The following is a 22,295-nucleotide window of genomic DNA, read 5'->3' on the forward strand; positions in this document are numbered from 1 at the left end:
CTTAACTTGAACGGTACTCCTACCAATTTGGTTCCTGGGTAGTTTGACGTTTGTGTACAATTTGAATGAGTTAAAATAATCGCGAAGTAGCACAAATGAAATAAAGTTATACTTTCAAATGACGTTTTCGTTGGCGTCACCGTCTTGCATTCGTAAGGTCCCTATTCACTCGATGTGCGGCTAGTTATTGCTAGGACTTGCTAGCGAAATGCCGAAATATAGTGCTCGTCGGGCTTTTCTTTGGCAATTAATTGCGAAAAATAGAAAGAGAAGACTCAAACACTGAGCATTTATTGCAAATAGGCAATTCGCATTTCAATCATTTATATTTAGTGTTCATGAAACACGAAAAACACATTCCATCACGCTTTGCGATGTCAGCAATGGCTATCGATAGCTCGCCATTTCTTTGTACAGCGCATGCTTGTCAGGGGGGGGGGGGGGGGGAAATAGTGTTTGGCAGATGGGGGAGTCGGTATTTTTGTGACGTTTGCGCAGTCCATCACATTTGAATCAATTATTTTGTAATTTGCGTGATTTATGAATTGAGTTCAGCGCGTGTTTGGAACGGCGTTTGCTGTAACGCCGAACCACTGTCGCATTATCCGACTTGGCAAGTCGAACTTATGCTGGAGTCGAACCAATTAATTTGAGTCGAACTTAATTGCGGCAAACGTCGCACCATTCATGCGCCTATTTCAAAATTAATAGGTTCGACGAATTAAGTTCGACTAAGATTCGACGTTTGCCCCAGGCCTAAGTTTGTTTTGGTCTTTTTCCCGCAATCACTATTTGTTTTATGCAATTACTTCTAAGTTCTGATTGGTCCATTGAGTTATTTGCATTTGTTACGATTGGCCTCTTCCATAATCAACTCAAAATTAAGCAAAATTATTTTTATCAAATTTGTTGATTATTTAATTACGAGCGAGGAAATTAGTACAGACAAGTCTACGTCACAATCTTAATGGCAAGTGTGGCGGTAGATAAGAAGGATTGTGGTTTGCAACTACAGGAAATTTTTGCGTGGAAAACAGTTCATTTCAGACAACTTCTAGAGGTATGAGGGACACTTAGCTCATTTTCTGTTAAGTCAGTTAGTTTACGGATACTGTTTGAAGGTGTGGCTGGCCTTTTATTTGGACTAACCAAACCCAATTCCATGCGCGCGCAATTAATCCGAATCAATTTACGTTTCTTTCACGCGCCTATCACGAACCTCACGAATGCGTTCCTGTTCCAAGCTAATGGTTGTAAAGAGCCAATCAGGTAAAGCGGTTTTCAACTGAAATTCACATAGCTAAACGGCAAAGGTGTCACTTTGGTCATTCAACCACAACAAACCTGAAAAACAACCCAGAGAGACAATCAGAGTATGTAAACTGATGAAGCTCAACGCGCTCATGCGCACAACTTTCTCAACAGGTAACAAGTACAAACCGACATCAGTTTTCCGCTTAGTACTGGTACTCGCTTGTTGCAAGGAGTGAATCACTCCTTGCAACAAGCGAGTACCAGTATTAAGCGAAAAACTGATGTCGGTTTGTATACTTGTTATCTGTTGAGAAAGTTGTGCGCATGAGCTTGATCAGTTTACATACTCTATAATCTAAAAGACAAAACCAAAGCAGAGTAAAAAGAGTACGCGATTTCCATATATACGTATGTTTTTCTACGGACTAAACGTGAATAAAGGACGCCGAGCGGAAAATAGTTTGTGAAGCCGCCCTTGCACGATAAAAATTGGGGCAAATTCAAGTAAGTTTGACTTTAAGCTACCAAGCGCGGGATTGCCTCCTCAAGAGTGGCTACCCGACCGAATTTCGCCGCTCGCTGGCGACGCAACTATTATGATTATTTCGAAAGCTTCAGCGCTCTGATTATTCGATTACCTTTAAAGATGCGTTCAAGTATAGTACTTGGAAATACATGTCAGATATAGTTCTTGACGTGCGTTTTTCGGGACAACTGAAAGAAAGCGGTTTTGACGAAAAATCCTCGGCAAAAATTTTTCTTAGAATATATTTTAGAAAGTAAACGAGTTTCTTAAGACCCATAAAAAGTCGTTTCACTCAATTTTTCACTTTTACCCAATCATAAATCGCATAAATAAGGCACTGAAACGCAGAACGTACACGAAGCTAAGGAAATGTAGAAAAAGACGCCATTCTGTTTTGTTTTCTTTATTTTTCACATGTTTTAACTCAAATACAAGAAACAGATAGCATTTCCCAAGCAATAACACGCCAACTGGACTGTTGCTAGGCAATGGAAATGTTAACAGCTCTAAACAAATGATACACTAAAAGATGATTCCTTCCCTTGTTTTTCAGCGGCGTTTAGTTGAACTTTATTTTCAGCAGTAAACATAATTTTACTAAACCTAATACTGAGCTAGGCTAACTTAACCCGTCCTCTTAAAGGAAATTCCACCAGTTTTATCTGATCAAATGTTTGAACGTTTTATCCCAGAATGTTTAACAGCGGTGATTCTATCTGTTTTATTAATCCCTTCCCTTACGATTTCTATTACAACACAAATTTCTTCTCTTTATGACGCTACATAACAAGTTAGTATAACTGGTACACGCGGTATAAATCAATGTTGTGTCACACAAGTTGTGTTTATAGTTCATTAATTAAAGCAATAGCTTGATTATAGTGTCGATATTTGAAGATAAAAGACTGGCGCGAAATGGTAATATTAACTCCCTGAAAAGTTTTGTAAACACACCACACAAACAGCGCGGTGCGCTTTCAAAACATGTTTCCATGCAAACTGATTTTATATGATTCAAGTTCTTAAAGTAGTCAACAAACACCTTGGCTTCGTTTGCCGGGCCGGCTTTACACGCCGATCGTCTGGTAACCATGAAGTCAGATTTGATGTTTTCCCTCAAGCCTTTCTGTTGCTAACGAGATACTAAGACTAACTCGAAAAGAAAGTATTCCCTACTCAGCTCATAGCTTAGCCATAACCCAAGAATTTGACTCAGTTCGAAGTTCAAAGGTGATGAGCATTGAAAGTAGTAGTATTAGTTGTAGCGAGTTTGAGGAACACGGTGACCATTTCTGCGATGCGCACACTGAGTTCACACGACAATAGTTTGCGTACAAGAGGTTTGACTCCGTTAGGACTGGAAGAGTGAGTATCTTTTAATGAGGCATGTCACGGCATTGAATAAAAGGTTTAAGTACAGTCTCAGGCAAGAGTCTTTTCTTCTTAATTTTTTTTCCAATCGGCAGTAGGCCGGAGTTTTGACGTTTTCCATTCCAGTTTTTGGAAGTGAATTTATATGAAATCCATATATTGTGAAGTTTTGTGACAAATTTTCACAATATATTCCGAGATCCATCTCATTTGGTCTATATTAAAAGAATGCCAAACAAAGGAATTAAAACTGTTCAATAAACCATTGATAATTACAGAGAGAACAAAGCCAAGGATTTAAGGCGAGATTACTTTATGGCGGTCAGCTGAATGTACCAGTAACAAACGCTGGCATTAAAATGTGTCCAAAACCAATTAAATTAACTGTCTTAAAACAATTTATTCCCATAGTAAGCACGCTTAAGTCGTCATTTGCATACCCGTGGAAAATTAAATAGAGCAAGTTCATTGTGCCCGATGATGGGAACAATTTGTTTACGATTTATAGCACTTAGCAACGTGCTGCTGTAAACCTGTATACATGCTCGTGCTGCATGCAAAATGGAGAATTCGTTAAATTTGACTCGCTTGTTATAATTTCTTCCCGGCTGATTTTTTTTTCTAATAGAGATAAGTTATTTATTTTCTTTATCGTCCACCGCTAGCTATCGTGCTTATTGCATATCAAATTTTTCTACCAGAAAAATTGTGATAATTAACATAGAAAGTTTGTTTTGAACTTCCAAGATTTCTGAGATAGTGGAATTATTTCTGAGCTTCGATTCAGTATATCTTAAACATTTTCTTCCATTCTGTTTTTCATTCACAAAAAAATAATAATAATAATAATAATAATACTGCAGCAGAATTATTCATGGTTCAGATATTATTTATTTCAAGAGAAACATTGCAGGTGTCGACGTCGAGGAATTATTCTGCCACGGCTGCTTTGAAACCTGGTGTTATAAATGAGCTCCTACAAGTTTGCTCAACCACCAACTGTGATAGGTTTGTTGGGAGCTTGAGGCAATTTGGAAAGAAATTCAAACCATTTTCAACAATGGAATATTTATAGCAACTTCCGAACCACCTGCCTCGAAACAGGCGAATGATTAATTATAGAAAACCTGCATTAGCACAAAATAAGAATACTGAGATCAAGGAAAACAGGGGGAAAGTTCAATACTAACTAATTCCAATGAATTTAGTGTAACTTCAGCTGATAACATTTTACACTCTGTACTTAGATACATTGTAAAGTAATCACTTATTTTTACACATTTAATAGCAGGATACTAAGTTTGCCCTGCAATGAGGTGTCTTTTTCGCACTACTAACTAAAACTGTGGAAAGGATACCAGTTGGAGGGCGTAGTTTATAAAGTATTCATGAATGTTTTCTGTTTCGTTTAACAAAAAACACGATTCTCATTCCCTTAGTTATGTTTGTCAGCCTTTTCGTGTGGTGCTTAGCTCTGTATTTTGCCAGGATTACTAAAAGTTGTTTCTTCTCTGCATTACAGACAAGCACGTGGCTTTCCAGACGACCGGAAGCGAGAGTGTTCAAGACCGTGGATTTCCCGCAAGCCAATCAGAAGCCCGTATTTCGACAGCTACGTGCCTTCTGCACCAATAGACAATCGGGTGGTGGGACTGATCAGTTACTAGGCAACGAACGACGCCACCGGATATAAAGCGATTTGTGGTTACACAAAACAGACATATTTTCACCTCTGGCAGGAAAAACTTTGTAGGAGTTTGGGCAGAGATTCTCGGCAAGAATTTTCGAGTCTCTGAGCGTAATTCTTGGATAAGAGAGCATCGTTCGATAAATCGTGCGAGATGACTCAATCGTTCGTGGAAACAGCTAAATTTTTGTCGTCTTCGACCTTCGATCCACCGCCGTATCTACGGCCCACTGGCGGACCGTACGAGACAACATACACAGCTTCATTCCAAACAGCAAGGCCGTACACATCACCTCACACAGTCAGGCCATTCTCAAGGTCTTTTGAATTCCCTTCAAAGATCCTGAATGGATCATCCAGCGGCCTAGAACACTTGCCTTATACAGCAGTCACTCAAAGAGCCATTCACAAGTACACTCCGCAGCAATGGAGAACCTCGAACGTTCTCAATGTCTCGTCCGGAGAGAAAGAACGAGCCACTGCGGAGAGACTTCGAGATGAATGCTCGCGGCTTCGAACAGAAACAGCTCTGCTAACTCACAGGACACAGACAGACGTGAACAAGAAGTTGGAATATCGCATCCAGGACATCACGTACTGGAAGACAGAACTGGAGAAGCAGCATGCGGAAACGGTGGCTGAGATCAAGGCATTACAAGCATTCATTGGCCGACTGGAGAAAGCTTTAGCCGCTACTGAAAAGCCTTTGAATGTATCTAAACAATGCCTCGAGTACAGAGAGAGGAGAGTCAAGATCGATCTGGTTCACGATAATGTGGAAACGCACATCAGCAAGGTAACTTTGCATGTTATTTGATCGCGAGTTGCTGGCGCCTGCATGGCACAAGTAAAGCTTCAGCATCGAAAGGTTTTAGTGATGACTTCAGCGACATTTAATAAATTTGGCAACACTTATTGCACTAATGATTTTAGAGTAGAAACAAAAATGTCAGCTTTTGTTGGGTATAGTTTTCAAAAAATGGTTTCAAAATTAAAAATTCTCAGAATAGTTGGTTAGAAGTAGCCATACCTCGCTAGGTGTCAAATTTATTTAATTGAATTGCACCAGAATAGCATTAAAATATTGGCGACATGTTGATGCCAGAACTCAATGAGTTCATTATGCAAATTTAGTCTTTACTAGTAGGAAAGTTGCTTTGTTCGAAAGAGTTTGTTCAGAATTGATATCGGCAATGAGGTCATGATGAGAGCATAGCGTTACAAAGAAGGCATTAAAATTGCTATTGTACACAGCTGGTAACGAAACGCGCACCAAAATATCGAGCAGATCTTATTCCAAGAGAAGAGACTGATTTGTTTCTTTTTGTTTAGTGGTAAATAGTATATTGACGAACTGAGCGTCAGTAACGCCGACTATTGTTTGTACAACAACGAAAGGTTAAATGTTATTTGAGCCCCAAGGCGACCGTGCTTTGAGGCTTTCACTTATTACACAATTTTACATTTTGTTTTCCAAACATCTCTCATGAGATCGTTTCCTCGTAAATCTGTTTCTATGAAGTTCTTTTTATGTATTAAGGTCTCCTAGTTTGATATTCCATACGTCCGTCTCCGACCCAGCTCAAGATACGCATGACCTGTAATGCCGAGCTAAACAAACTTGTTGCTATGGCAGCCAGCTCTTAGTACACTTTGAAGTTTGTACTAAAACATTCGGGAATTGCGATTTCCATGCAAACGCGTTTCTTACAAATACCATTAATATCAATAAAGAAATTCTTATTTCACTTTTCATCAAACCAGCACTGTGGAATTCTACAGTTACATTAATTTGTTTTGCTGAATAAATCGAATATATCCAGTGCCTGTTTTTGCAGAATTCGAAGTCGACAATCGCTATTGAACAAGGCAATTTCAAGGAATAGAGGGACGATTTACCAATAGCTACCGCTTAACTGATAAGCAAATTTCCAAAGAATAAAAGTGACAAATTTAGTCGCAAACATGGAGGACTGTTTCGTTAGATTGCTTATAAAACGCAGTATTTCGTTCTTCCCATCTAGGAGGTAGAAATGATCGAGAACGTGCGAGCTTTACTGAAGAAAACAATGGATCAAGCTCATGAACAGTTGTGGTGAGTTTGTTGTTTCTATCTCGATTCACTATAAATTTTCCATTTCCACTCTACGGACTTCTCACTCCGTGTAAGAAAATCACAGCTCTTATCCCTGACAAGTAAGGAAACATGTGATGCACTGAAACTGCCGTGCGTGCACACTGAAGGCTAGTGTGGATTGTAGAGAACGGTGTGAAACCACTAGAGTGGATCTTTTTATCCGTTTTAGAGACCAGAAGACGGAGGTTTTCGAAATCGCATTAGTGTGAACAGGGCCTTAGACATCATCAATGATTAAATATACTCCGTTCTTAGTGTTCGAAGAAATTCGTAGAATTACAGATGGAAGAGTTAAACTGAAACAATTTACAGTTGAAGTGTTACTATCAACCTAAAATTACAGTAAATATCTGAGGTAAAAACACTCGTTATTGTTATTGTTAATTTAATACCTACACGTTCCTTACTGTCTCCCGTGCGAAGGCTGGAGTGAGACTCCTGTGACGTCACTGTGCGAACATTTAATCCAGTCTAAAAGACGGATTTTCCTTCCATTTTTAATCTGAATAAAAAGATATGAAACAAACATTTAACTGCGGATGAAAGATTAAATAGATAAAGCTCCTCGCAGTTTTATTTACACAACTTAAGCAGTCGCTTAAGCTGTGTAAATAACTACGCGGATCTTTGTTCTATTTAATCATGTTTAATTTGTATTTCACTGTTTCAGGTTGCTGCGCTCTGCCAAAACTCTTCTGGAAAAAGATCTCGGTGACAAGTATGGCTCTCTCGGCATCGATGGCAAATGCTCCACGCTGAATAACTTCTCCAAGGACATTCACTTTGCTCCCCATTCTGTCACAATTCAGCAGCAGTAAGTGGAACTCCTCTTCACCTTTCTGTTCTATTTTCTCCTTACATACAAGCTTGATTTTATATCTTAGGTTTAACGAAAAATTAGATGTGCTTGTATATGTACCATGTACATCAATGCTCTTCGCTGCCTGACTTCGTACCCCTTTCGCGTTTTCTTAAACTTCTTAGCTTTCCTTGACCTTCAAAATTGCAATGGGCGCCGCCTTAAGATCAGTTCGCTTTCCCTACACATTTTGTACTTACTAGTATCCTCTGTTGTGCCTTTCAGCTCTTTCACCCCTGATGAATGGGAAGCTTACTCTTCGGAAAACATTGCAAAAGCTGAACGAGAGCGCAAGGCATCTGTGGCTCTGAGATCAGAGATTAATGGTATTCTGATGCAGACCTACGTTGACCTGAGGAACATCTTTGAGACCGTGAACAATGAGTTCACCAAGCGCATTGAAGAGTCGCTCAGTGCTAAGAGATCTCTGGAGAAAGAGCTGGCAAGGGTAAATTGACTGTGTATCTTTTGTATACTAGAACTGTTAGTCAATCGAAAAAAAGTTTCTTTAGGAATCTGTGCGGGTGCATGCATGGTTAATATTTAAATTAAGAATCGCTTTCTTATGGTTGTAAAACGTACGATCCTCTTTGTTGTACTGTTGCTGCACAAGATTACTCAGTTCTGATTACTGCAGTTCTTGAAGGTGCTCATTTCAGACTTTCTCTTTCACCACAGGTTATGGACGAGATAACATCCATGGAAAACAATGTCCGCGATCTCAGACAGGCCATTTCAGACAAGGAGAATCCCCTCAAAGTTGCTCACACTCGATTGGACAAACGTTCGTTGAGACCCAATGTTGAGCTGTGCCGTGATCCAGTACAATACCGCTTGGTTGGAGAGGTCGGAGAAATCTCTGTTTCCATCGATCGTCTGCGCATGCGTCTAGCTGAGGCCGAGGCTTCACTCATGGCGTTGCTAAGGAACAAGGAACGACTGGAAGATGATATCGAGGTCAAGACAAACAGCCTGTTTATCGACCGTGATCAGTGCATGGTCATACGTCAACAAGTCCGCCATATTTCTCACTAAGAACATTGAAGGAATGAAAATTAATTATAAATGTAACAAAAGCACTGTATTGAAATAAGGAAAGAGAGCATGAAGACATTTTTATTTGAAAGGAATTTCTTTATGATTTACAGCGGGATAAGTTTTTCACCGGAATCAATGAAACCTTTTGCCAAATTTGTTAGCATAAGAACTGGTTCAAAAATTACCTTAGGATTGAAAATGACCCAGGAGTATCTCATCAAACTGCAGGAATGTTATAGGACGTCTAGTTTCAATCTACCATTCTTGCAAGCGTTATGGAAATCTTAAAATTGTGCCTTTGTGTTAATCATAAAGAAGAAAAATCGTTGTCGGTCGGTCGTTTATCAATTTTCATTTCACTTTGCTGGCGATCGATGCTGTGAAAATGGTGTGATTATGCACTGAACATGCACGTAAGAGCTAAGAGCACAACTGGCTGTACTTGTGAATTGGATGTTTTGCATGGAAATGATGCGGTGAACAATATGTACAATAAACTGTTTGTTGTAAAATAATTCAATAGCTATAATTCACTAAAAGCTGTAAAAACTTGAAAAGATGAGAGCGAAGTGCTTTGAATATTGAACACTGAGGCAAAACATAGGAAGGGGGGGGGGGGGGTGGGTGTATGATTCCATATTTGAGGAACACTGAGTTAAGAAAAAATCGTTCTGAGTTTATTCAAAGCGCTCTGCCGGAGGCTGACAGAATATTTGGAATTAAACAGTATTCTGAATGTGAATATATTTGTTAAATCTGCAATAAACCACTTTTCCTTCTACTAATAGTAGAGCTACTTTTACTCCAGTCTGGTTTACATGTTTAATGCAAATGAAATCGCAGGTGTTCACACGCCAATCATACTCGTGTGAGATGAATGCACAGCGTAAATCAGTTCAAGCGCTTTTCAAGATAGTATTTTCCCTGTTTAAGTTTACTTCCTCTCTATGTTTACGTTAATACGATAAAGATAATGAAAGCCCGTGTTAATGAGCGAGATTGGGCCTGACCACAGATAACAAAAGCGATATCAGAAGTGTTGGTTTTGCAGAGACGGAAAAGGGATCAAAATTATCACCACTTTTCTCTCTTTTAAATCAAAAACCAGTTATAATAAGAATGAAGTTTAAAAACCTTTTCTGTCGTGTTTTATTTTTTTCTTTCGCGTGCGTGAACTTTACCGTTTGCCTTCAATTTTATGACTGATTTCACTCTCTTCGACGTCAGTGCTACGAACAAAAAAATAAATGACGAGAAACAAAGCAACATGTTATGAATCTTAATTCAGATTATTGTAGTCTGAAGTATTTTTAAGGAAGAGGCAAGGTTAAAGCCAGCGCAGAGTTAATTCTCAGATCCACCATTAGCGCGTCCAGAAACTGCCCATAAAAGTACTAAGCAGGTGTTAGGACCACGTGACACTTTTCAAACCACCAGGTGGTAAAACATACTGAAGCAAAAATGCAAATTCTGACAGGCTAGAATCAATGAAAACCGCCAGCTTACGTCAGGGCTTTGTGGGATTCGTATAGACTGTGCCGGCCGTAAGAGTGTGATTCCAGCTTCTTTTCGCCATGAAGTAAGGTTTTTATCGTCTTATTAGTCCGATCCCAATCCAGAAGCTTATAACTTTGCTGATGGGCCTCGAGTGAACTGTGTATCGGTGAGCGTTTCAAATTTGTCGTTTTAAATTAAGGTTTTCAATTTTGCTTTTTGCACTGGCATTCACTTTTAAATTCAGCTGGAGCGTCAAATGAAACGCTTAAACTCTAGTTAATCGAGAGAGTATTCGTTCAAATAATTTCAGTATTTCGCCATGAATCAATTTAAGACCGGCTGATGCTAATTGATTTTGTCCGTTTGAAATCGGAAGAAGGAAAATAGCTGGTTTCGTTTGTCTGCGGTTTAAATTTACAAGGAATATATACCCAGCTTTGACAAAAATAAAATATGGTGATCAAATCATACGGCATACAAGTTGCGAATGCGAGCATTTTCAGTAGGCAATCGCAATCGAAGTATAAATCCGGTTGCTTAAATTGAACGATTTTATAGCCGCACTGGAGAAGCTTCCGCAGAAGCGACCAGATTTAAAAAATCTAAATGTTTGTTCTTGTTACTTTAAATTCTTATCTTTGCATCATTCTAAATATAATTTTCTATTTTATCGGAGTTTACGATTTTAGCATTCTTCACTTGTACTCCAATTTGTGATTACCAAAGTGAAGCAAAATACAGCATAGAAAAAACTTTGTAAAGTGGATGAGTCTTCACCTTATAACTTATATTCTGTACACCTGACTCACAATAGGTTTTCGAGATAATTGAACAATGCTTATTTACATAAAAACTTAATGACATGAAACACCGCATGGTAACACTACATCCGCCAATGCTGTTTTACTAATCGAATCTCTTTATTTGACTTATTTATATTTATTGCCAGATAAATGAATATTGCTTGCTCTACTTGAGGCTTACAAGAACCGCACGATTTGATTCTTTTCTTACCTCTGCTAGTATACTTACATTCCGGGATGTCTCGTGAAAGATCATGAGCAGAGTATTATTCGTTGAGTAATGTCTCTTTTTATGCCGGAGATGGATAGTTACTGATTATAAATTAAATCACGACCGCGATTGCCACAGCTCGTTTACAAATGGCCAACGCTTTTAAGTTAAGGCTGTCCACAAGTCGCTTGTTATTTCTCACAAAATTGCTCAAAAATTTCAGAAAGTTGCTTTTTCAAAAAGTAACTAAAATAGCTCTATTCCCTCATGTCATAAAAAACTTTTTCCAGATTTTTAACAGTTTTTACGATTATATCAAAGCCTGCAAGAGTAACAAGATGAATGTTACTTTTAATGAAACTCAACATGGCTATTATCACCTTTTTACTCGGGCCATAAGGCGGACCGAGTTAAGGTTTCGGTAGCATTATCAAATTCTTTTTTCTCTTTGGGGTCGCGATGGGCCGAGAGATAAGACTTCGAGCCACGAGTTATTGTTCTCGGTCTCGTTTTTTGTACTCGAGTGGCACGAGTAAAGTTTTCGTGGCGTTATCAAATTCCTCGCGTTGTTTGTACTCAGGCCGTGAGGCGCCGAGTTAAGTAATCGGGGAAGGGGAGGGGAGAGTCCCGAACTCCCTCATTTTTTTTCACTTCCTAAGCTCCCCCTCCCTTTCCCTGATGTTTTCTGTGAGTCACTATTCTTTCGAATCAAAACATTTGGCGTCGGTTGTGAAGCGTTCGTGAACGTTTCCCTTAGCGCAGAGAGGGTTCCGGAGTCGTTAGAACAAAAAGGTGAAGGCAATGATAGCATTTCGAGTGGCGAAGAAAGCTAAAACGTAAGGATTAAAGCCCGTGGATATAGCATAAGAGAAGAGGAGGTAGCTTGAACATGGTGCATTCCGTTACGGGGTGACAGTTGTGCAAGAAATCATGAACCTTTGGAAGGTTTGTCGCACGAGCAGCACGCGCATAAATTTAACTCTGCATGATGTAGATGGTGGGTATCGAAAACGCGAATGCGAAATCGAAACACAAAAAAGTGTAGTGATGTTTTGCAGCTTTCTTCGGGACCCTCGCAAGACGCTGCAGAATGGTCAGAAAATTCAAAGAATTTCAAAGATTCGAATGCAGACCTCACCGCAAGCCACGCAAATGTTTTACAGAAGAAGAATGGTCATGTTGAATCGAACGATCGATCGCAAGTGCACGCTGAGGAAGAGGGGAAAAGAGAGACAGTTTTTGACTAGCTTTGATTTGGGTGACCACAATAAGACTTAATTTTCCAATTTGAATTTACAGAAATGTAATCGGTGACGCGATCGCTATCGTGTCACACTCAGTCCTGCGATGACAGTTCTCGTGTTTGATTCCTCCGCCGGAAAAATCTTGACCCTTCATGGGTTATCGCACGGAGCATTTTTTATTACAAAACGCGAAACAAGGCACGTGCAGAAAAATTGGCGGGCCAAGGAATACATCACGCACGACAAAATCATGCAAAGGTACTTGCAATTTTGTCATCAGTTTTTGAATTTGTTCAAGAAGGAAACCGTTTTGTCAACAAACTTCTTTAATTTGTGCCCTAGCCTGCTCATAGAGCTTTGTTTGGCTAAATCATGTTTCATATCGTTGATACATCTGAGTAAAAGAATTTGAGCTTACATGGATAAGTTGATATTAGAGTGATGATGTCAGTATATACTAAATCGAAAAACTAGAAATTGTCAATTGTACAGACATTTTTATCCATCGTTGACAAATGCTTCCCCAAGAACCACCCAATAAACAAGATCTTCAACAGACAGACACTAAAACTCAGCTACTCATGCATGCCAAACATGAAAACCATCATCATCGCATCACATAAAAAAACAGATACTCTCAAATGTAGCAACAACCCAAAACCACCCGAGCTGCAACTGCAGGAAGAAAGCAGAATGCCCTCTTGATGGTACTGATGCCTCCAAGCGAACGACGGTAACAACAACTGAATCGTACGTGGGACTGGCACAACACATTCTTCCGAAACGCCAACAGACGCAATGCAACGGAACTATCTGAAGAATGTATGGACCCTGACGGACGCAAACAAAACATTTCTAATTAAATGGAAAGTACTCAAAATGTTCAAATCCGATAATATCATTAACAAGAAATGTAACCTATGTCTTCACGAAAAGTTTATTTCCGTAGAAAAGATCTTAGTAGCCTGAACAAACGCAACGAATTACCAAGTCCAAACCCCCTACAGAAAAAGATATGTACTCAAAACCTCTCGAAAAACGTAAAGTAACCGTTTGTATCATGGCACGTAAATTGTTTCACGCCACGAGGATTAGTAGTTTATCGCCCAGCAAACGCTTGTTTTAAATCACCAGTTCGAATGATTTCATAAATCCATGCCCTCATATAAATAGATACGTACCCAAAACCTCTTGTATAGCGTAACGTAACGTAACCGTTTGTATCATGGCACGTGAACTCTCATGGCACGTGGAATTGTATTTTATCGCCTAGCAGCTGCTTTCTTTAAATCACCAGATTTTGATCACTTTATATACTTTACGGTCATTCGTTGAAGTTGCGTGATGAGTGTGGTCAGCTCCTGCTCATACGAAACAGAGCTGTAGCAATAAAACGATGAATCACTTCTGGAGCATGAACTATTTTTTTTCCTGGGTGTATATCTCCGTCTATTTCTATCGATTTTGGGGAGTCAGCGATGCTGGAAGTTATCAGTGCTAAAAGATCGTAGGCTTATGCACCACGCAGTCAAATATGGCCCGAGTATAAGCTGAAAACAGCTTCTTGTTTATATAGATAAATTGCAAACGTTTCTTATCTCCTGGTAAGAAATTCAACATAAATTTAGGTGCAAGTACGAACGCATTTAACAGTGCCAGTGGCCTGTAACGATATTTACTAGTTTGTTTTTTTATAGTTTTTTCTGCCTTAACTGTGACTTCCATTGCTAGTCACGAAAGGCTTGGGTTTGTTTCCTCAAGAGAACAAGTTTCGAATACTGATAAAGATCTTTTGGCTATTAAATATAATTATGAGTTTCCCGCAAATTCAGGTCATTCTTAGGCTTCGAGCGCCTGAGCCCACGTTTCTGGCCGCATGCCAGTACAATCAGAGGCTAGGACTGGTTCTGCTAATAAATATCCCCAAAAGTTACTCAAAACTTGCTTTAAAATTTTTAAAAGTTGCTTGTTGATATAATCAAATCGAATGCCGGAGAAAAGGTAGCTGTCTTGAACTAGCGAACATGTTAAAGTTATTCAGCTGCAATAATACCGTTTTAGCCTGTTCCAGCCTTCTAGAGAGACGCACGAAGGAGAGGGCGAGGGGACGAAAACGTCTCTCTAGGAGCCTGGAACAGGCTATACCGTTTTGGCCAGCAGCATGATTCAACGCGCCGCTGACCAAAAGGATCGTGGTCCTGAGGGCAAGTTAGCTGAGAATAAAACAAGACATTCAAAAAATTGTGAGGAGCATGCTCGAGAATCCCTCATTACATTAACAGCCTGGACACAAGAGGTGCAACGGTGTGCGCATTTCGAAATTTTCAGTCAATTTATTATTGCCAAGAAACGGAGAAGAGATTGTTAAAACATCAGGAAAAACTCACGAGTTTTGGGGAATTCACATAGACCCTTGGACCATGGTGGATAGTTGCTATCCATTTTCGACCCCAAACGTCTCCCCTTTTGCGCATGCAAATAGTCGTTGTCATGGTAGCATTACATGCACTACCCACGTGTAGAATCAAGATAGTGAAAGTCACATCGCATTCAAACTTGTCTGCTTCACTTGAGGTGACTAACTCTGGCACATGATCTGGTTACTAACTGACCAAACTCGTGCAAGCGCTTACACTAAGAAGGAAGACTTTCGACACCCGTTTCTATCGAGTCATTTTTCTAGTACAGCTGGATAACTTTTCAGTCTCGTCCCCAAGCCCTTGTTTCTTTGTCTTACCGTGGATGAAGGGCTCTGGACACTACAATGAGATAGAGGAATGCTGTAGTATTTTAAAATAACCCTACTAAACAAAAATGTTTATATGTTTGCGGCTTTAAAACCGAAATGATGGCAAAAAGTTTTCGTGCAGTTATGTTTCACTGTCGTAGTACAACTTTTGCAATATTTTCAATGACCATGTGATATTTTACGTGAACTCAACTGCTCTATGACGCCACTTTGCTTGTGACTGGGAAGCTTCTTTTAATAATAGCCAAGTTCAAAATGCCAAAAAAAATATTGAAACGGCAAAACCCAATGATAAATATTACAACCTTACCGACTGAAGGTACGTTTAGACCTGGAAGTGAAAGGGTGAATAAAATCGAAAATCTTCCTTTTTTGTATCGGTTACGGTTATCAATTCCGCGAAGGTTGTATTTTTATGTGTGAGAGACATAACTTTATTCCTTTATGAAATAACGTTGTCGTCTGGCTAAGATTTCAACAAAAGTACAATACGAGATTGACTAATTATCGCGACATTTGCAACGAAAGTGCAAAGGTATAAACCATCACGTGAAAGGGTGTATTTATACACCATTATTAGGATAGAAGAACCCATCATATTTATTTCTACGATATTGCTTTGTCGCAGGTAATATTTTAAAATCTAAAATGACACCATAAATATTTCAACAAGATTCAATTCTCTCGCGCAGTCTGCTCCTCGTTTCATGGGAATACGCAACTCATATCGAGTGATTTCGAGGTTACACAATTATATAGGTCAAAGACAACGCAACGCAGCCTTTCCCAGCAAATAAAGAAAGCTAAGCAGTTTGTTTGGTACTTTAAAATAAAATTATTCGTTTGGTAAATAAAATATAATCCTCTTAGTCAGTAGTTAATGCTTATCATTCTTCGAAGCTCTCACGGTTTCGAACCCGGAATGACCATATCGTTTGCTGTCAAGTACCTCTCGAATCTTTCGTTCTATTAAAAAATTCTGATGACGTACAAATGCGCTAAAAATTCTGGAGAAAATACTATATATTACAATATATTGATTCTCAGTTATTGTGATAAAAGGACCACGTTAGACTGTAATTCGTTAAGTTCCGGAAACTGAATCACGCTATTTGACTGAAACTGAAAATTTTTGTATGGTTCTAAATTTGTCCTAAAAGTATCATTCCACTATCAGGGAATTTTTTTCCAGAATTGACAGGCTGGAGCAAAAAAGGCAACGCTTCAAGTGCTCTTGCATACAGCTCTTTTGAATGAAAAAGTTTCACAATATTTTATGCAAGCAGCAAAAGAAAGTTTCTTGTCATTTATTGAATAAAGGCCAAAAAGGATTTTTTTAATTTTTACATATACAACATAAGCGTCCTTTTCTCTTCTTTCGTTTCCATTTTTTCTGCTATGCAGTTCACAGTTATCTTCACGTCGTTACTGTCTCATAAATACTATTAATTATTCAATTGGTCTTAATTTCCGACGATTAAATTAAGCTTACCAAGTTAATTAGAACGCTTCAAGTGGATCTAGTCAATAAAACATCAATCACATTTTGTTATCTTCAGTGCTCAAACAATTAATAAACTGCATAAATTTCATTTTATTTTAGCTCGCTTATGTTGTCTTTATTCAGGTGTATTCAGTTCTCTGGTTTGCAGCTGCTAGTGGCGTTGCGTACTTAACTCCGTCACTCACACGCGGGAACCAATGGCAGAGAACAAGCAGTTATTGGGCGGCCTGTATATGCAAGATCAGTATGACGTGAATGGCGACCCAGAGTCGGTAAGTGCCTGCTTTTATTTTTTCTGACAGGAGCACATGACTTTGTATTTAATACTGAAACCACATAATGCGATATCCTGACCAGCTAAAATATCCTTATCTCTTGTTGAATGACTAAAAAAATCATCGCTGACGTGTTTCTAACTTTGTAAGAGTTGTCCAAGCAACTTTTTGACGTAGAATATTGTAATATGGTATGTTAGAAATAAAAAGGATTTCAAGATAGAAGGAATGACTTGTTAAACAAGATAATTTGAGAGAATATTGGAAACCGACTGTAGGATGACTTCGTACAAACAACCAATCACAGTCTGCCGTTTAGTTGGTCGTTAGCACCCAGGACTTCTGTTTATTGGCTAGCACCAGAGCCGAAGTTGACTAAAATTTGAATGCACAGATCAAAGGCATTGCTTCTTTCACTTAAGTGTAATTTGCATAGCTAATACATGGCTGATTTCACTCCAACTCGACCTCCCGCTCAGGAAAATGAGAAAGTAAAATGACTTGATTGAGTTCATGGAATTTTTTTTCCTAGTTTTCCAGATCTTATGTGTGCTCGACCTTTTTACCAATCTTTTCCGGATATTTGACCATCTCTTCGTTCAGATATTTCGCTGCAAGTTAAATGATTATACCGGAGGTTGATTAGCATAAGTATTTATTGTTGCGAGGTAAAGGTTTGTTTTTAATAATGTTTCGGGGAATTGTACCTAGCTTTTGTCAACCAGAAGAACTAAAAATCACATATAATGATGAAAACTAAACCTGATTCGAATGGTTAAAATTGATTTTCGCTATTTTGTGTCTACAATTCTCGCAAAGCCGGTCACGAGTTTAAAGTAATTATTGGCACTTTAAAGGACCCCATTTTTACAACCATTGTATTCATGTAAATTACGTGTCCACACTTGGGCATCAGTGGTGCATGAAGATGAAAGGTTCGACTTAAAAAGGATGTTTTGAGTTTCATCTAGGTATACTTTCTCCGCTACAGGACAAACCAACTTTTTATTTATTTATTTTTTCAACTTGAAAGATCAAATAATAAGAAAGAAACCACAAACGATTTGAATTTCTTGAAACCTACCTAATTGTATGAAAGGACTGATAGAGGCCAATACCTCTACAAATTTCCATTATGTTCGGCTTCATGTAGAATTCTGACGCTTCGTGTTGTACTCTTATTGATATTGGTTGTTTGTAATATTGGGCTTTAATACAAAGTCGACATATTCAAATAGGCAATATCACTGATAACTACTCTACTATTGGGCCTCGAGATTCATTTAATTATACTGTATTCATTCACCCGGTAATAAATTTTCTAAGCTCCACTAATCTCAGTTGTGGTGTAACCAACGCGTCTGCTGATCGCCGGGATCTTTGAGCACGCTCAGTCGATGCGCTGCTGAGTCACAAGTGTCGACCATCTAACAACTGGTTAAGTCCCGAAAATCATCTCAAGGCTGCTTTCCACAGTTAGAACGGCGCCAAAATGAGTAAGGCGAAAGGGGCAAAAGGAAGTTCGGAGGAAAAAGAGAATTTGGTAAAGTATAAGTCTTGCAGTTATGTAATATACCTTACCAGCGTAGCGTGGGTGTTATTCCAACGCCATCCAAATGGCGTTTTGACGATACATGCATGATGATTTCGAAATGGCTTCGATAGTGTTTTTTACCCGATTCTTTGCATCCAAATTTTATGCCTGAACACACTTTTTAAGGCTAAACAGGGATTCTTGGCGATCAAATTCAGTCGTCTCTGTATGCTCTCAATATCCTGCAGAGGACGCGGAATGACTCAGAGCAGCAGCTCGATCTGCACTCGGCCAAGATGGGGTATCTTCAGATAGTGTCTCAAGGCATTGAGAAATATTCCATTTCATGCTCATCTCTACTCAGAGCCAATGAAAGCACAGTTTTTTCCAACGAAGCAACACGTTATTCTTTAAGTTACTTTAAATTCAGTTTTCTGAGTTCCGCTTGATGAAACCTCAGTACCGAAAACTTATATAAGTATTGCGGTTTTCAACTGGGTGTTGTAAAACTTTTGTTCCGTTGGTCTAAAGATTTAAGTCTCTCTTTTAGAACAAGTTGGATTTGTATTAAATTGCTATTAAGGGAAATTTAACGAATTTAATTCAAGATTTTGGCAAAAATAGCCGGTATCGGATATTTACCCGGTATGTCCTGAGCATGCACATCACGTGACCAATTACGAAGTTTATCACAAGTGGACCTGAAAGAGTTGCTCGTGCGTGTACGCCATGAGATGAAAACATTAGAGGTCAAATAGTCAAATTTTTCGTCAGTAGTAAATCTCGTTTTTCATTTCAAACCAAAATTTCGCCAGCAACCAAATGATATAATCTCATCGTACATAAACGTCACAATTTGCACGCGACATGGGCGAGACCCAAAAGAGTCCAGTGATATGAAGTCAGTTTGTATTGGCTAATAAACGTGCAGGCAAGTGGAGCACTGTGTTATATTGAAGACAGTGGCTTTGACACTTTTAACATCCTAAGAGATTTCAAATTTTAAGTCTATATTATCAAGAGACGCTGTATTGCTTCATTTTTAATTGAAATTGGGGCAATCTCGGAAAAATTGAACAATTCAATTGAAGAACAACATCGATTACAGTTCTGCACAGTTAATTTGGCATAGTTCCGGCTGCAGTGCCACACAAACAATAGTTTTCTCCCTGTAGTGGGAATATCCTTACAGAAACATGAAGAAGCAGAAAAACGTTACTCAGTGGAAACACATTTACTGAACACCGCTAGCGGATCCCTTATTCTACATTAAACACATCATTTAAAATGTGTCAGTTGGCTCAGCTCTTTCAGTAGCGAAGGAAGTTTATTCCTGCGAATACACTTTACTGGATTCATATTTCAAAGCACAAGAAAGGGTTTTTTTTATCTCTAAAATAATTGTTCATTTTTATATTTTGTTATAACGTGTTGGAGCAATTCGTATTGTTTTAATAGGAGACAGGTGAAGCCGAATGTCATTATCGTTTTCCGGTTTGTGAAGTCTCAGAGAGCAAGACATTTCTATAAACTACCCTCGAAAATAGCTTTTGTAAAATTAATTTAGTAAATTTATTTATATGGAGGTGCCGTTGAATACAGTTAACTATAAAAATGAGCGAAAAAACGGAACGACGTTTCGGTGTTTATCAAGTAAAGAATGCAACAGAAAATAAGCACTACCATATGCTGTAGGTACATGTATTGACCCGTGAATTGATCACGTGGTAGGTGATTGGCGGTCATTAACAATCCACGTGGGTTTTTTACTGGGTTGTGTTCCAATATGGCGACGGACATGGAAGACTTGAATGAGGAGGTGCATAGAGGAGTATTTGTAGTTTACGATACTTTATTTTATATCTTGATGGAGAATAACGATTATATTTTTTATCCTTTTTAGTTTGGAAGAAGCCAAAGTTACCGCGTCGCTACGACTCCCCTAGTGGACGATGGTTCGGCCCCCAAAGGAAAACATGGCGGCAAATCGGGCAAAAAATCCAAGAAGGCCGAAAAGAAAGAAAATTTGGAAGACCTTAAGAAGGAGTTAGAAATTGTAAGAAAAGATATTCAATGCTGTGATGTCGTCTTAGTTAAGTGTCATGCTGAAATAATGGTGTTTATATTGTAGGACTGGCATACAATCACTCTGGAAGAGATCTGCAGACGTTTGGAGACAAGTGCCGAAACGGTTAGTTCAATTTTTACGTGTGTTCTTTTCCTTAATTTAGTTGGAAGCCGTTTCAATGCAGTGTTTAAAGAGGAAAGGTTGTTACACTTATGCAATCGCGTCGGTGGAAGCTTTACTACGCCGTATGCAAATTTTGCAGCAGGCCATTAATTAAAATTTAAGCTAAAGTCTTCGTATCTCATCTAGCCTCAAGTCGTTTAATTTTTTCGTTGTTCATCAGCGAAGGCCTATTTCAGCTGCTGACATTATTATATTAAGTATTTCATGTAAATTTATTTGTTGAATTTCTACTATTTTTACAGTCATACGGAGTCGAGAATCTTTTTATTTGCATTAAAGCGTTGTCGTACAACTTCTGTCCATGTTTAAGCTTATTATTTGTTTTCATAAGCTGTTCATGTTCAGCGATAAATATTTCGTTTTCCTTCCTCGTAAATTACTGAATTTGGTTTGTTGTTTTGTCGGTTACCGGCAGATTTCCTGTCCGGATGGAAATAGGCATTGTTGTTTAATCTGTTTATATTCTGACCTTTCAGCCTACCGGCATGAGCGTGGTTCTGGCTGGGTCATGTTTTGAGTAAACTTTGGACATGAATGGGAGTTGTTTTGAACGTTTCTTTTTTAGTGTAATTCGTGTACTTTGATCGCTGTGATTTGCTACAAATGCAAGCCCTGCTTTCTGTTGCCGGGAGCTAAATATACACGATTTAGTTTTTTACAACCGATATGACCTTTGATATTCTTGACAAAACTGTTTTTCAGCGATTGATTTCCAAGTAGATTGTAAGCTCGTTTTTGATGTCCAGCTATGTACATTTCGGTCTTGTTGTGCAAGAACTTGTTGTTTTATGTTTTATGTTGTAAAATGACATGTTGTTTTCTGTATGTCAAATCTTGGAGTATTTCTAGATGATGTGTTCTGTAAAATGTATTTGGTATAACTTTACCTGACTCGGCTTGTTCAATTTCAGCTGCCAGCCGAAAGAAAATGTTTTGTAAAACCACATGCATATGCCTGTGCCTGTGCCATTTACTGAATAATACATCATTCTCATTTATTCACCAGGCTTGAAATATTCCATCACATTTATTTCCATATTCCACATTTGCCACCCATGACATTCCAATCCTAGCAGTATGCAGGATGTTTTTCCCATGAACCTAGTTTAATGGCCTTAGCTCCCACGAGTCTCCTGTAGCTCAGTGGTATGCTAGTGTCATTTACTGAATAATACATGATTCTCATAAGGAAGAGTGTTTCTTCTGATTTACAAACAGCAAAAATTTACACCAATTTTTTTTACCAACTTTGAGGTGTTTGGAAATTGGATGAAACACCCTTCTGAGTGATTGATAAAACTTCTCAAACCATTTGTAAAACAAGACATGCAAACCAGTATTCTTCTTTATACACT

General features: G+C 38.7%; 2 protein-coding genes across 4 annotated transcripts in view; both read left to right on the forward strand.

The window, feature by feature from the left end:
* The first annotated feature begins 915 nt into the window (after positions 1-915).
* LOC146452121 (tektin-1-like) lies at positions 916-9,674 on the forward strand. Its single transcript, XM_085098356.1, has 6 exons — positions 916-1,060; positions 4,674-5,634; positions 6,863-6,933; positions 7,646-7,789; positions 8,060-8,282; positions 8,513-9,674. The coding sequence occupies exons 2-6, from the start codon at positions 4,993-4,995 to the stop codon at positions 8,867-8,869; spliced, it is 1,437 nt and encodes a 478-aa protein (XP_084954482.1). The 5' UTR covers positions 916-1,060; positions 4,674-4,992; the 3' UTR covers positions 8,870-9,674.
* Positions 9,675-10,393: 719 nt separating this feature from the next.
* The window catches only part of LOC146452122 (sodium/potassium-transporting ATPase subunit alpha-3-like), a 36,172-nt gene continuing 24,270 nt past the window's right edge, over positions 10,394-22,295 (forward strand). The window contains exons 1-4 of one of the 3 annotated variants that reach the window (XM_085098502.1): positions 10,394-10,535; positions 17,004-17,152; positions 20,593-20,745; positions 20,821-20,880. In XM_085098502.1, the coding sequence (XP_084954628.1) occupies positions 17,078-17,152; positions 20,593-20,745; positions 20,821-20,880 (288 nt within the window). In that variant the 5' untranslated portion in view covers positions 10,394-10,535; positions 17,004-17,077. Of the gene's footprint in view, positions 10,536-17,003; positions 17,153-18,477; positions 18,699-20,370; positions 20,509-20,592; positions 20,746-20,820; positions 20,881-22,295 lie in introns of those variants that run through there. The other 2 variants (XM_085098503.1, XM_085098504.1) reach the window with 2 other exon arrangements.

This window comes from Pavona decussata, unplaced genomic scaffold (assembly GCF_977016875.1).
Source record: "Pavona decussata unplaced genomic scaffold, jaPavDecu1.1 SCAFFOLD_381, whole genome shotgun sequence".
Classification (NCBI taxonomy): Eukaryota; Metazoa; Cnidaria; class Anthozoa; order Scleractinia; family Agariciidae; genus Pavona; species Pavona decussata.

What these genes read in the sequence shown, in the direction of transcription:
- LOC146452121 (XM_085098356.1), top strand. Translation starts at nt 4,993, where the DNA reads ATGACTCAATCGTTCGTGGAAACAGCTAAATTTTTGTCGTCTTCGACC. An exon ending in CAAGCTCATGAACAGTTGTG is followed by an intron (nt 6,934 to 7,645) that starts GTGAGTTTGTTG and finishes TCACTGTTTCAG; the next exon opens with GTTGCTGCGCTCTGCCAAAA. An exon ending in TGGAGAAAGAGCTGGCAAGG is followed by an intron (nt 8,283 to 8,512) that starts GTAAATTGACTG and finishes CTTTCACCACAG; the next exon opens with GTTATGGACGAGATAACATC.